The following is a 13,864-nucleotide window of genomic DNA, read 5'->3' on the forward strand; positions in this document are numbered from 1 at the left end:
TGTGTTACGTTTAATTTGATCGGGAGACGTGTTCGTCGACGTCAACAGACAACACTGCAAGAATTGATGAATGTCTGGGGATTGGTGGAGCAATTACTCATTATTAAGATAAAAATCAAAACCGTCCATTTTCACTTTTGACGGTGAATCTCTCTGCGACTGAAATGGGGCCGTAAGATAAGCCGCCCATATGAACTGTATATCTTCATGTGTCGGCAATTGGACTGTTATTAACATACATGTAAACTGGTTACCTCTAATAAAAACAGCAGTGCATTTCCGCAGTTTTGTATTGTTTCTGAATATCCCCTACTTTTTTTGAAGGGTATATAACCACATTTCCATGTGGGCGTATAAAAACTAAAGAATGTTATTCTCAATATGTGAAGTAGCAGTCCATCCTTCTCTCAGTATGACAGTTTAATACATGGTCTGTTGGTTGTTACCCCTTGAATTAAAGGTACCTTGAGGTTCTTTCTTAGCACCATCATGATTAAACCACAGATCTTGGGTTAGTATAGGCCACATCCAAAGGACAGAGGCCAATGATGGGCCGAAAAATCAAGGTCCTGTGCACGTAAAAGAACCCGGCATATTCCTGCCTTCAATAGTCCAATCGGAGCAGGACATGAGGAGGTTAAACCCCATTTCATTTCATTTGATATAAACTCATTCATCTCCATGAGCAGCTGTGTATTTAATTAATAACTATAAGAAATTCTCTGTATGTACATTTTAATTAATATACGTTGGATAAAGATGATATCTAATCCTCTTGTGTGAATCAATACGAAACTATATACATATAATTAAGACCCTTAATAATGATAAGTTGTAGCAGAGAGAGGTTGTTGCCCCCTTTGTGTAGCCTAGCACCCTGCAAGTATGGGTGATGTAAATAAAATTGGAATGTATAAAAAGTTTCAAAGTCATCCATTACGGTGATTATTTAAAGCAGCACTCTGGAAGATTAGATAAAGAACTGACAGTTCTCGCTGTAATAGTTCAAAAACAGATAATGAAAAAGGGAATATATTGAAAATTTCAGTTAAATTACTTCACTCTTGAGTCGAGAAATCTTCATTTCAATAACACTGTGGTCTTGATTGTCATTGTTACTGTTATGATAAGTCTTGATTATTCATTTTTACGGTTAACCGGTGTTGAATTGTAGATCGGATATGAATAAGTTTAAAATCAGACCCATCAGATGGCACCGAGAGTTGACTATGGTCTTGTCATGTTAATAAATGTCTAATTAATAGTTTAAACATGCATTAGGCATTCGCTAAATCTGCCTATTGCAGGTCTTTCTTAGGCCTGAAATGTTATCTAAATTATTAATTAGACATTAATTAACTTATCCAGACCATAATCAACTCTCGATGTCAACGCTAACCTGCGTTATTTATTGGATTAGGATCCGATCTGCTGCTCAAATTTCATTCATGATTTAATCATGAAATGGATAATCCAGACTATGTTTTTTATTGTACCGACTTTAATAATGATGATCGAGGTTAGGCCGAAAATTCAATTGCTAAAATCTTGGTTCAGAGTGGATCAATTTGACTGAAATTTTCAGCAAATTCCCTTTACATTATCTAGTTTTTAACTATTATTATGAGAACTGCCAGCTCGTTATTTAATCTCGGATCTTTAAATAACATTTAAGGCCTAAAGAAAGATCTGCAAAAGGCAGATTTAACTCTTGCACAATGCCTGTTTAAAATATACAATTCCAATCATTGAGGGTTTGCTAAGATATTCTTAATTGGAATAATGGAGCACAAAATCTTCTTTATGATATGAAGTGGGAGCTGCAGTGACTTTGTGAATAAGGCGCTAGCTCGCTAACCTAGAGATCCTCTGGCACATGGTTCAGAAAGCATTCTCAGACTTAAGTTAAGAATTTACTCAAATTCCAATCACTGTTTATGAGAAATATCTTTGATCCAGAAACACACAACGTTGCACATAAGTTTCTTATTGAGGTATTAAAAAGAACAAAAGTTTTATAAAGGTCTATACTTTAGTTTAAATAAGGTGAACAATTTTGAGTAAATTCTTCACTTAATCCTGAGAATTCTTTGTGAACTCGGTGCCGGGTTGAGAAAGCTCTTCAGGATTTTCTGATGTTGTTTCCTATTCTCAGGATAGAGGACCATGCAAGGAACAGCCTCTGGTCATTCAGCTGGTAGCAAAATACAGAAGTCCTGTGTACATATTGGCAAGCATGTAAAAGATCCCTTGGCAGTTGGAATTCAATCAATTCATAATAAGAGTAGGTCGTAGCACCGGTGTTTGGGCTAAATTTCCATCATAGGACACTCTATGGAATATGCTCGTCTTCGTTAGCCTGGATATAAATGAAATGAAATGAAATAACCCCCATTTCATTTCTTACTTTATTGAGATGTATGTTATAATTTTACTAGTACATGTTTTAAAATGTCTATCAATGCTAACTCCCGTTCTTTAGCAGATTCACTCTGTTTTCTGATTTCTTCTAAAAGTTGCTCATGGTCTGCCTTTCTCGCTGCTTCGGCATCTTCCAATAATTTCACTACTTTTGCGTATCGATCCTCTTGATCCATTTGCGAATTTTTTCTTTTCCTTGAAGCCGGAGAATCGGGTTCTTCCTCCAGTTCGATGGTAATTTCTGTGTCATGAGGTTCTTCATACAGATGGGTGTTTCCAGGCGTTAAGCACAATGCACTCATATCAGGGGTCTGTGTGGAAGGCTGGTCGTCCAAATAGTTATTTAATTCATCGAAGAATTCACAGGTTATGGTGTTGAGCCCAGTTTTGTCGAAATGATCCTTGACCCTCCTGTAGGTCAGTACGAGACTCGTCCATTTATTTATCAGATGAATCCATGAAAAATAGTAACCATGTTCTGCAAGTGTTTTGGATGCAGCTTCCCAAAATACTCTGTTCTTTGACGTATTATCATTGGCCATGGTCTTGTGAAATTCTATTAGAAGTAGAACAGCCCCCCTTGGCATCGAATCATCATCACCTGCAAAGAAACAAAATCAAAGAAATATACAATGAAGGGAGAGAGATAAATGGGGTTGAGATTAGTTGAGAATCCACTCAACCGGTTTATCTCAACGTGTGTGTGTAAAAAGCCCTGGCATGATCTGTTTTTAAAGTGTACATGTTAGTCCCATCCCCAAAATTAACTACAAGTACAATATCTGGCATTTGAAAGCAGAATTAAATTGTCAACTTACTAGATGAGCTAGAAACAGTAGTGCCATCGCCGACATCAGTAACATCATTGTTAACCTCAACAGTGCCATCCAAGCAACTGGTATCAGTAGTTTTCTGACAGTTCTCTAAGCCCAGACATGTGTAATTTGCCTTTAAGATCTCCATTGTCTCAGAATCTATAAATAAAAAGTTTTGCTCATAATATTGGATACTTGTATGCCTAATACTGCAATATAGGATACCTATAGACCTAATACTGTAATATAGGATACGTAATAGTGTAATATTTACCCAAGACTACAGAACACCATGACAAGACCCTAAAAGTCAAATGAATGAAAGAAAAGAAAGAAATGGGGTTTAATATCCTATTGTTTACCATTCTGAACTGACTGGATTAATGAAGACAGGCATACGCCATGAGGGAAGCTACAGCCTACTGTTATATTGAATTCATACTGCCAAGGGATCTTTTACATGCCCCTGAATGTGTTCATGGTACCTCTGTGTTTTGTCCCATCCGAATGACTATACAATGTCCCTTGCCAGGACCTCTGTCCTGCACCACTGACAACGGGAAACCACGCTGGAAAATCCCGATGAACTTTCTCAGACAACACCGAGAGCAACCATCAAACCACAGGTTAGCAAGCCAATGTTTTACTCATGAGTGACCACCTAAAAGTCACATGAAGGAAAGAATGAAAATGGCAACGAAACATACATCCACAGCAGGTAAATCGTCCGATCATTCGGATTGTCGAATATTTTTTCTTTTGCAGGTAATGGGGGGCATTTACAAGACACTGATATCACTAATTTAAATAATGCATAAAAATTTCATACAGATCGGATGATAATGCTTTTTGTTACAGCATTCACAGGTTTTACCAAAGTGAAACAAGGGCCATAATTCTAGACGTAATTAACGGAAATTGCTTCAATTCAAAAGGCTTCTTCGTTTCACTAATTTAGATAATGCATATGAATTTCATACAGATTGGATGATAATTTTTGTTGTTAGAGTATTCACAAGGGCCATAACTCTAGAAGAAATTAGCAAAAATTATTGAAATTAAATAGGATTCTTCATCTCATTAATGTAATCAACATGTATCAATTTCAAAACAATCAGATGATAAATATAGTCTGTAGAGTGTTCACAAGAAATTGTGGACGATGGACCGGGCGACGGAAATATAAGACCACATTTCCATGTGGGCGTATAAAAACTATAATGAACTTCATGAATTTATTGCTAACTTACCACCTGACATTGCCTTATCAAATGTTTCTTTGTCCAGTTGAAAAGTTACGCTATTTCCATCTATCAGCATTTCTAAATTTCTGAACCTGAAAAATAAAAGATAGATTGCCAGGCAACGAAACATACTCCCACAGCAGCTAAATCGTCTGAGCGGTTGACAAGGGTTGTTGCATATTTATTCTTTTGTAGGTAATTGGGGGCATTTACAATTTCATACAGATCAGATTTTAATTTTCGTCGTTTGTGGGTTCACAAAGATCTACAAACTGTGGAAATAATTTACAGATTGTTGAAATTTGACAGGCATATAAATTTGATACAGATCGGATGATAACTTTTGTCATTCAAATGTTCACAAGGTTCACAAAGTAAAACAAGAGCATAAATCGAGAAGTAATTGACGGGAATTACTGAATTAAATAGACTTCTTCATTTCACTAATCTAAATGATGATTATAAATTTTATACAGATCGAATGATAACATTTGTCAGTCGACCATTGACAAGGATGAACAAAGTGAAACAAGGACCATAACTCTATATGTAATTAACGAAAATTGCTGAAATTCAATAGGCTTTGTTGTTTCACTAATCTAAATGACGCATATAAATTTCATACAGATCGGCAGATAACTTATGATAGAGCATTCACAAGGTGCAACAAAGGAAACAAGGAACATAACTCTAGACCAATAAAAATCCATTTTGCTCCTTAGCCTAAGCAGATAATTCTCATCATCGAACTTAGTCAAGTTAATGATATAATCAATCTATACTCGGAGTTTCATCACTCTCACTTAATCATATCCAAAGTCATCGTGCCCCAAAGCATCAACCAATCCGATTGCTTATCTATGCTTACTGTAAGCAGACAATGTTTATCATCGAACTCCATCACAGCATTCACCTAATGAACGCTGACACCAAGTTTGAACATTCTATCTAAATTAGAAGGAGAGTTATTGTGTTCCAAATTGCTTATCGCTCTGCTTACCCTGAACAGAAAATGCTCATTATCGAACTTAATCAAGGAATTGATGTGATAAAACTATACACCAAGTGTCCTCATTATCACTTAATTAGAACTAAAGTTATAATGTCCCAAAGCTTATCTCTGATTACCCTAAGCAGAAAATTCTCATCAAGGCATTCAACTAATAAACACCTACGTCAAGTTTGAACATTCTAGCTCAATTAGAAGAAGAGTTATTATGTCCCAAAAAGTGTGACGGACGGACGCAGACAGACAGACTCATTTTAATAGTCCCCTGCTTTCTATGCTACTCAACATAACAAGGCACTGCAATCTTTTATTGATAGTTAAGAAACCTGATGGGCCTAGTTTAAATTCCATTGAATCAAAGCCGGGTGATTATCTAGCGTTAGTATTTTTTTTTTTTTTTTTTAATCAAATGTTAAATAATCAATCTGGGAATATATCTAGTGTGGATCAAACCATGAGTAATTTGATATTGCAGAGACAAGGCAAATTTCGTAGCCAGCCTTTAATTTGAATTCGATTCTGAGAAAAACGTTGTTCAGGAGCTAAATCTGCCTCTTGCATGTGTTGTTTTAGACATTAAATTAATTTGACATTTTTTAACATGACAGGACCATAATCAACTCTTGATGCCATCAGATATCTCCGATATTAAGTCGATTAGAACGGTATGGCTATTTAATGATATAATTTAAAATTGGAGAAGTGAGGCTAAGCTTCAACAACCAGTATAGTGGTTACAATTAGGGCTGGCAAAAAATTTTTTTTTTTTTTTTTAGTTGATTAATAACACATTTAAATGCATTATCAGCATACAAACAGTTATTTCTTTCAACTTCAAATTTTCCGATATATCAATATTGCCGAAATGTTTGCCGATATTGATATTTAAGAGGGTTTAACATCCACTGACACAAACTATGTCATTTCGGGAGTAACATATGGTTCAATTTCATTTCAATAATACACTTGCGCGTAGGGGTCTTTAGCAGTAGGAAGGAACCAGGGGCTATACTATATACTGGAAAACACCGAAAAACAACCGGAAAACACCATGTTATACTGAATACCGGAAAACACCGGAAAAACACTAAATACCGGAAAACACACTAAATAGGTAACCCGCAGAAGGGCTATACTCTAAACCGGAAACTAACCCTAACCCAGGCACACAGAGGACCAGGCTCCGGGTTACCTATTTAGGGTGCCAGGTTACCTATTTAGGGTATTTTCCGGTATTTAGTGTGTTTTCGGGTATTTAGTGTTTTTCTGGTGTTTTCTGGTATTCAGTATAAAATGGTGTTTTCCGGTATATAGTATTGCCAGGAACCAGAGGACCCGGAAAAAACTCACGAGGTTAGACAGGTGACCTTACTACTTGTCAAGTACAACTGGGGAATCGAAACCACGCCAGTTGACACAATGACAGACCTTATGATACGAAGCTTACGCTAACCCTCATGCATCTTTAAAGAAATGACATGTGTATGACTTACCTAGCTTTTGATATTGCACGGTACATGTGATTACGAATATTCTTGTCTGTGAGATAAAAACGTTGGTTTGTCTTGGTAATTATGGAATCTGGGAAGTTTTTGAGAATGTGATCGGCAACAAATAGGTCTAGGTGCACTTTCATATCACTGACGCTACGAACACCTTCCTCCACTAACTTGTGTATTTGTCTGATAACTGCCGGATCTGGTGACAGCACGTTGCCAGCCAACTGAAATTATAATAATAATAATAGTATGTCCATTTATATAGCGTCAAATCCACAAAAAAATGTGTATCTTGTTAATAATAGCCAGCCAACTGAAATTATAATAATAATAGTATGTACATTTTAAAAGCATCACATCCACAAAACCTATGTATTGATCTTGGTAATAAAAGCAAGTCAACTGAAATTATATTGTAGATTATCATCATTTAATCATTAGGCCGTACCCAAAAAAAAAAAAATTCTGATTCTCAATCCTTCAAAAAAATCTGAGATGGGAGGACGTTTATATTTTTGTGTTTTCATATTGTCAAAGGATCACTACAGGGCTAAATGACTTTTATACACATCACATTTCAACGCACTCCATTTATCTCATGTTGTTTATAGGAATATATGATTATCCAGTATCATTTATCTCATGTTGTTTATAGGAATATATGATTATCCAGTATCATTTATCTCATGTTGTTTATAGGAATATATGATTATCCAGTATCATTTATCTCATGTTGTTTATTGGAATATATGATTAACCAGTATCATTTATCTCATGTTTATAGGAATGTATGATTATCCAGTATCATTTATGATTGTTCGGGTTGCATACTTGCTAATAGGGCTGACAACCAATACCAATACCAATTCGAAACCACGCCATTCGACTCAATGACAGACTTTATGATACAGCGCGCGCACGCTAACCATTCAGCCATCCAACCCCCCCCCATATTTTCTAAGAAAGTCAAAACATAATTATTCCTCTGTCTTTTGCTCAATAGGTTGTCAACTCAATATTATACGATCATAGGTTATCTTTCTCACACTTACAAATCTTCACACCGGAAATAATAACACAATTACCTTCCTTGTTTTCCTATTCCCCACCATGGGATAGCTATCTTCAAACGTTTGAATTTGAAGTTGAAAATGATATTTTTGCCAATTTCTCAACTGGCAATAGTGAATTATAGGATTAATAGGATTATTCTTTAACAAGGTAGGACTGTTTATAGATACCATCTATTTTAGGGCTTTATTTTAATACATTTTAAAAATATAACTTAAAAATATGAAATTGTAACTTTAAGCATGACTCAATGACAGACCCTATGATCTACATTAGCTATTTGACCACAAACACACACCAGTAAGAATAAAATGATAACAAAACGTGAGAGATGGAGTTTAATGTTCACTTGGTCATTTCGAGACTAACATTCCTTGTCATGTTTCAAGCGGGGAATCGAAACCATACCACTTGACTCAAGGACAGACATTGTGATTTTACTCGCATATGTTAAACCCCTAGACCATCCAACCCCCCAAAAGCATCAACCAATCAAAGCAGAGGATGTTCATCATCAAAATCCATCAAGGCATCGACCTAATAAGCACCTACACCAAGTTTGAACATTCTAGCTTAATTAGGGGAGTTATTGTGTCCCAAAAAGTATAACGGACGGATGGACAGACAGACAGACGAACCCATTTCGAAGAAAGAAGGGGACAATAAAATGACAATAAACTACCTCTGACAAATCATGATTTTCATGGTTATTAAAGAATGCTACAGACACTTGTAGGATTCTTTTTGTCTTTAGAGAAAACTCTTTTTTCAATTGGTTCACCATTTTATCTCTTCTAAATTTTGATGTATTATTCGGATCTATCTGAAAATGAAAGAAACTATATCAACGAAACGAAATAGGATTGAAACTATATGTACAGAAATATGTTCCTCCACATTAAATAAAATGAGGTTTAACGTCCTACTATTTTGCTATCAGTGGGCTAATGAACATGGGCGTAAGCCATACAGTGTGCCATGAGGGAAATTTTGCCCAGACAGAGGTGTTACAGCCTACTCTTAAATCAATCTCTTATCTCGTATCTGTCAAAGTTCTTTTACGGGTATGCCAATGTCTTCATAAGACCTCGCTTTTTTGTCCCAACCTAATGACTAGACCTTTTCCTTGCCAGGCCTTCTGTCCTGCACCAGGCCCCTGTAGGTTTGTCCTGTGTAATTGCTAGTGTGTAGTGCAGTCCCCCTGCACTTACCATGAACACATAGGGGATGCTCGATTGTCAGTCCAGAACATCCCAAACTGACAAATTTGCAATCGCATGAAGTGGAATTCAGTTCTGTCAAGAGTTCTGTCAGTCCCAACCACGGAGGTGGTATGAATAGTATTGTGACGCAATTAAACACAACAAATATAGTTGGTTGAGATATTTTCTAATTCAGTTGATGCATGCGTTGTAGCCCGAAATATCCCTTTTCACTCGATGGCATTATTTTTGTGATTGAGTGAATTCAATTCTGGAACGTTCAATCGAGTACCCCCAACTACTTACTTTATAATCTGGAAAACTCAAAATCTTTTTTATTATTATTCTTGCAGGGCAGTTTACTTTCTTACTCTTATAAGGTTGACGTTGTCTAGATTGGACGTATGCATCATGATCATCCACCACATCCCCCTCGATTAAATCTTCTTCTTTGTACTGAAAGATAATATAATGTTTATAACTCCATTCCTTTAATAAAGATTGCCAGACAAGAAAACATACACCCACAGCGGATAAATTGTCCAAGCAGACGACAAGGGTTGTCACATATATATCCTTCTGTAGGAAATAGGAGCATTTACAAGACACTGATATCAATTTCATGCAGATCGAATGTTCACAAGGTAAAGGGCCGTAACTGTAGAAGTTATTAACAGAAATTGCTTAAATTCAACAGGCATCTTCGTTTTACTAATCTTAATAATGAATATATATTTCATGCAGATCAGATGAGAGCATGTTGCAAGGGCCATAATTCAATAGAGAGAGAGAGAGAGATAGAGGGAGAGAGAGAGAGAGAGAGGGTTTAACTCCACTCTACATAAACTAGATTAATGTTCTTTCAATAATTCGCTTTCATGTAGGGGTCTTTAGCAGTGGGAGGAAACGAGAGGACCCGGAGAAAACCCATGAGGTTGGACAGGTGAACAGTTGACTCAATGACAGACCCTATGACACAACATGCTCACGCTAACCATCTAGCCATCCAAAACCTCCATACAGATCGATGTCTCTACATAGATTAAGCAGAAAATGCTCACCATTGAACTTTATAGTCAAGGTATTGATGTAATGAAGCTGTACGCAAAGTTTCACCACTATCACAAAATTAGAATCAAATTTATCAATCTTCAAAGTCTTGACCAACCAAATTACTTTTCACTCTTACCCTAAGCAGAAAATGCTCATTATAACTTAGTCATGGCCACCCATAAAAATAGTGGAACACTCTAGGTTGGTCATGGATCACAATAGGTCCCGCAACAAAGAAAAGGGGAAGAAAGTCTGAGCAGCCTAAAAGTTCATCAAATAAATTTCTGTCCCCTCCTGGTAAAAGACAATGCCATACATGCAGAAAAAAACTGTATAAGGGATAAGGATTGCTGTCACTGTTATACATGCAAACGTTGTTTTCATTTCACATGTGCACATATTGAAGACCTACTTCTGGCCTGGGGAAAGGCAGGTTACTTTTTGTGTGGACTTTGTGTCTGTAGTGATGACTTTACTTTCAACTATGATGGATCATTACTTAGGTGAGAAGATTACACAGAGACCATCAGTGGTGAACTTGGACACGCAGACCATCAGTGGTGGACTAGGACATACAGGCCAATACAGACCTTCAGTGGTAGACTCAGCTACAGATCATCATTGATGGACTGGGCCACAGAACATCAGTTGTGGACTGGGACACACAGGCCATCAGTGGTGGACTGCGCTACAGACTATCAGTGGTGGCCTGGTACACAGATCATCATTGGTGGACCAAGCCACAGACCATCAGTGGTGGAATGGGCCACAGACAATCAATGGCAGACTGGACCACACAGACTACCAGTGGTGGACTGGGACACACAAACCGTCATTGGTGGACTGGGACACACAAACCATCATTGGTGGACTGGGACACACAAACCATGATTGGTGGACTGGGACACACAGACCATCATTGGTGTACTGTGACGCTTCCAGGCAAATTTAGAAAAACCATCATACGGACTTAATCTAGCTAAATTTTATTGCTAATATTTGAAACTATCACTCAGGGATTACAAGAGTTAAAGTTTCAAATGAAAATAGTAGTAATCTATTCACCTAAGTAAATATCCATTATAGTTGAAATTAAGTTATCACTAAAGGCACAAAGTCCACACGAAAAATAACCCACCTTTCCTCAGGCTGGAAGTAGGTCTTCAATATTTGCACATGTGGAATGAAACCAACGTTTGCATTTATTACAGGGAATGCAGCCCTCATCCCTTGTATAGTTTTTTCTGCATGTAGAGCATGGCCTTTTACCAGGGAGAAATTGCTGTCTGAAAAAAACTCTAACACATGGCCCACCTAGAGTGCCCCACAATTTTTATAAGTTGCCAAGTCTGACCCATGACCCATGTGGGGCCTATTGTGATCCATGACCAACAAGTGTTCCACTATATTTATGTGTGGCCTAGCGTGACCCATTACCCACCTAAAGTGTCAATCATTTTCATGTGTGACCTAGAGTTACCCCCCCCCCCCAATTTTTTTTTTGTAGTTAGGTATCTAGGGATTTTGGGGTATTTAGTCGATTTTGTCGATATTTTTCAGTATATAGTACAGTCACTTTCATTACTCTCACTTAATTAAAACTAAAGTTATCATTTCCCAAACCATCAACCAATCAAATTACTTATTTCTGCTTAACCTGTGCAGAAAATGTTCATCTTCAAACTCTATCAAGGCATTCACCTAAAAAAACACCTACACCAAGTTTTAGCAATCAAGCTCAATTAGAAGGAGACAATTAGATGACAGATATTGGTGGAATGATATACGACAAGTTTCACCATTCTCACTCAATTCGAATCAAAGGGACTAATCAAATTACTCATCATCGAATGTAATGAAATGAAATGAAATGAAATGGGGTTTAACGTCCTACTGTTCTGCTCCTAACCTGGGCTGATGAAGCGACGGGCATAAGCCATACAGTGTGCTATAAGGGAAATTTTGCCCGGGCAGCGGCGCTACGGCCTACTCTTATATCAAATTCCAACTGCCATGGGATCTTTTACGTGCACGCCAATGTGTACACGAGACCTTGGTTTTTCGTCCCATCCGAACGACTAGACAGCTGTACTTGTCAGGCCCTCCATCCTGCATCACTGACAGGGGGAAACCACGTCGGAAAATCTGGATGAACTTTCTCAGCCAATGCAGGGATCGAACACCCGACCTCCAGGCTTGCGAGCCACATGATCCCCCATCATTGAATGTAATCAAGGTATTGATGTACTGGAACTATATACTTCGAAAGGCGGGGGACAATAAACATATTAAAATCAAATCCTCCAACAAACCTGGCTTATTCCTCCTTGATGACAATGCTTTGCTATGTGCCCAAATATCATATACGGTACACGGTCCTTTAACCAGTATATCTTGTGTTTTGATAATGATGAACAATCTAAATCTAAAAAATACAGAGAGTTAATTATTTCAATAATTCACTTGTGTGTAGAGGTCTTTAGCATTGCAAGGAAACCAGAGGACCCTAGAAAATCCCTGAGGGTGGACTGGCAAACCTCCTTGACAGGTACAAGCCAGGAATCTAAACCATGCCACTTGACTCAATGACAGCCTTATGTTGCAACTCCAACGGTTTTGGGGTTAACCGTTCGGCCACATAACCCCCTTGCTGGGCAAAGAAAAATCTGCCACTTAGTTATAATTATTAATTATGACAGGCCCTAAAAAAGCCTAAATCATGTCACGAACCCCTCATCAAAATGGATTTCCAACACATTTATCGATGGTGTTATGCTTGACTGGTTACTATTTTACTTTTACAATCCTTTCACATCGTCTATTTATTATTTTGTGCTCTTAGAAAGTGGGAGGAGATAGGGAATTAAGGTCGCTATTTATTCGTATCCCTCAAAGTCAAAGAGAGGGAGGGTGTTGGCCCCCACAGTCAGTTTACATATCTATCTTACAGATTGATTACGTACGTGACTTATTGACATTACGTGTCTTGCGTGTGACAAAATGGGTAGTTGTACGTATTTCTTCATGTGTTATAAATTTCTCGGCTTCTTCCATAGAATCGAAAAGTTTCTCCAAGGTAGCCATTTTTAACTCTTAGTTACTTCCGTTAAAAAATGACCTTCACCGATCATGTCAAGGCGTGGTATATACGAGTGTCAATGATAAGCGCCACCCCTTTTCTACTTTAGGAGTCAGGGTCCTGTTTCACGAAATTTTAACTAAGATAAAATCCAAATTTTTAGGAATTTGATTGGATAATATTAGATTGATTTTAGTGCTTAGCCAATCAAAATTGAAGTATCTACTAAAATTGGATTTTATCTTTAGTTAAAATTTCGAGAAACTGGGCACTGGATCAAACTGTTTCATAGCAGTAATGAGGCTCGGCGCTAACCTTAGCTGACAGCTGTCAATCAATCTGTATTCGTCCCTAAACAGACTGTAGGGGCCTAAATCTTCCCGCTAACTTTGAGGGTGACGATACTGATCTCTCCCTAAATGTAGGCCATGTCCTAAATTATCAGCATGACACAGGTAGCCTCGTCTGATT

At 37.5% G+C, this 13,864-nt stretch overlaps 1 protein-coding gene across 5 annotated transcripts; it reads right to left on the reverse strand.

The window, feature by feature from the left end:
* Window positions 1–2,394: 2,394 nt before the first annotated feature.
* Window positions 2,395–13,845, reverse strand: LOC126808614 (uncharacterized). Of its 5 annotated transcripts, none has more exons than XM_050533468.2 (8): window positions 13,709–13,845; window positions 12,627–12,739; window positions 9,568–9,717; window positions 8,742–8,882; window positions 6,983–7,212; window positions 4,487–4,572; window positions 3,240–3,395; window positions 2,395–3,022 (listed from the first exon to the last, which is right to left on the reverse strand). In XM_050533468.2, the coding sequence occupies exons 2-8, from the start codon at window positions 12,675–12,677 to the stop codon at window positions 2,424–2,426; spliced, it is 1,413 nt and encodes a 470-aa protein (XP_050389425.2). In that variant the 5' UTR covers window positions 12,678–12,739; window positions 13,709–13,845; the 3' UTR covers window positions 2,395–2,423. The 5 variants fall into 5 exon arrangements, with proteins under 5 accessions (XP_050389425.2, XP_055959533.1, XP_050389423.2 ...); XM_056103558.1 differs by having other exon boundaries at window positions 13,782–13,800; XM_050533466.2 differs by lacking the exon at window positions 13,709–13,845 and adding an exon at window positions 13,278–13,432.
* Window positions 13,846–13,864: the final 19 nt, after the last annotated feature.

This window comes from Patella vulgata, chromosome 1 (genome assembly GCF_932274485.2).
Source record: "Patella vulgata chromosome 1, xgPatVulg1.2, whole genome shotgun sequence".
NCBI classification, from domain to species: domain Eukaryota; kingdom Metazoa; phylum Mollusca; class Gastropoda; family Patellidae; genus Patella; species Patella vulgata.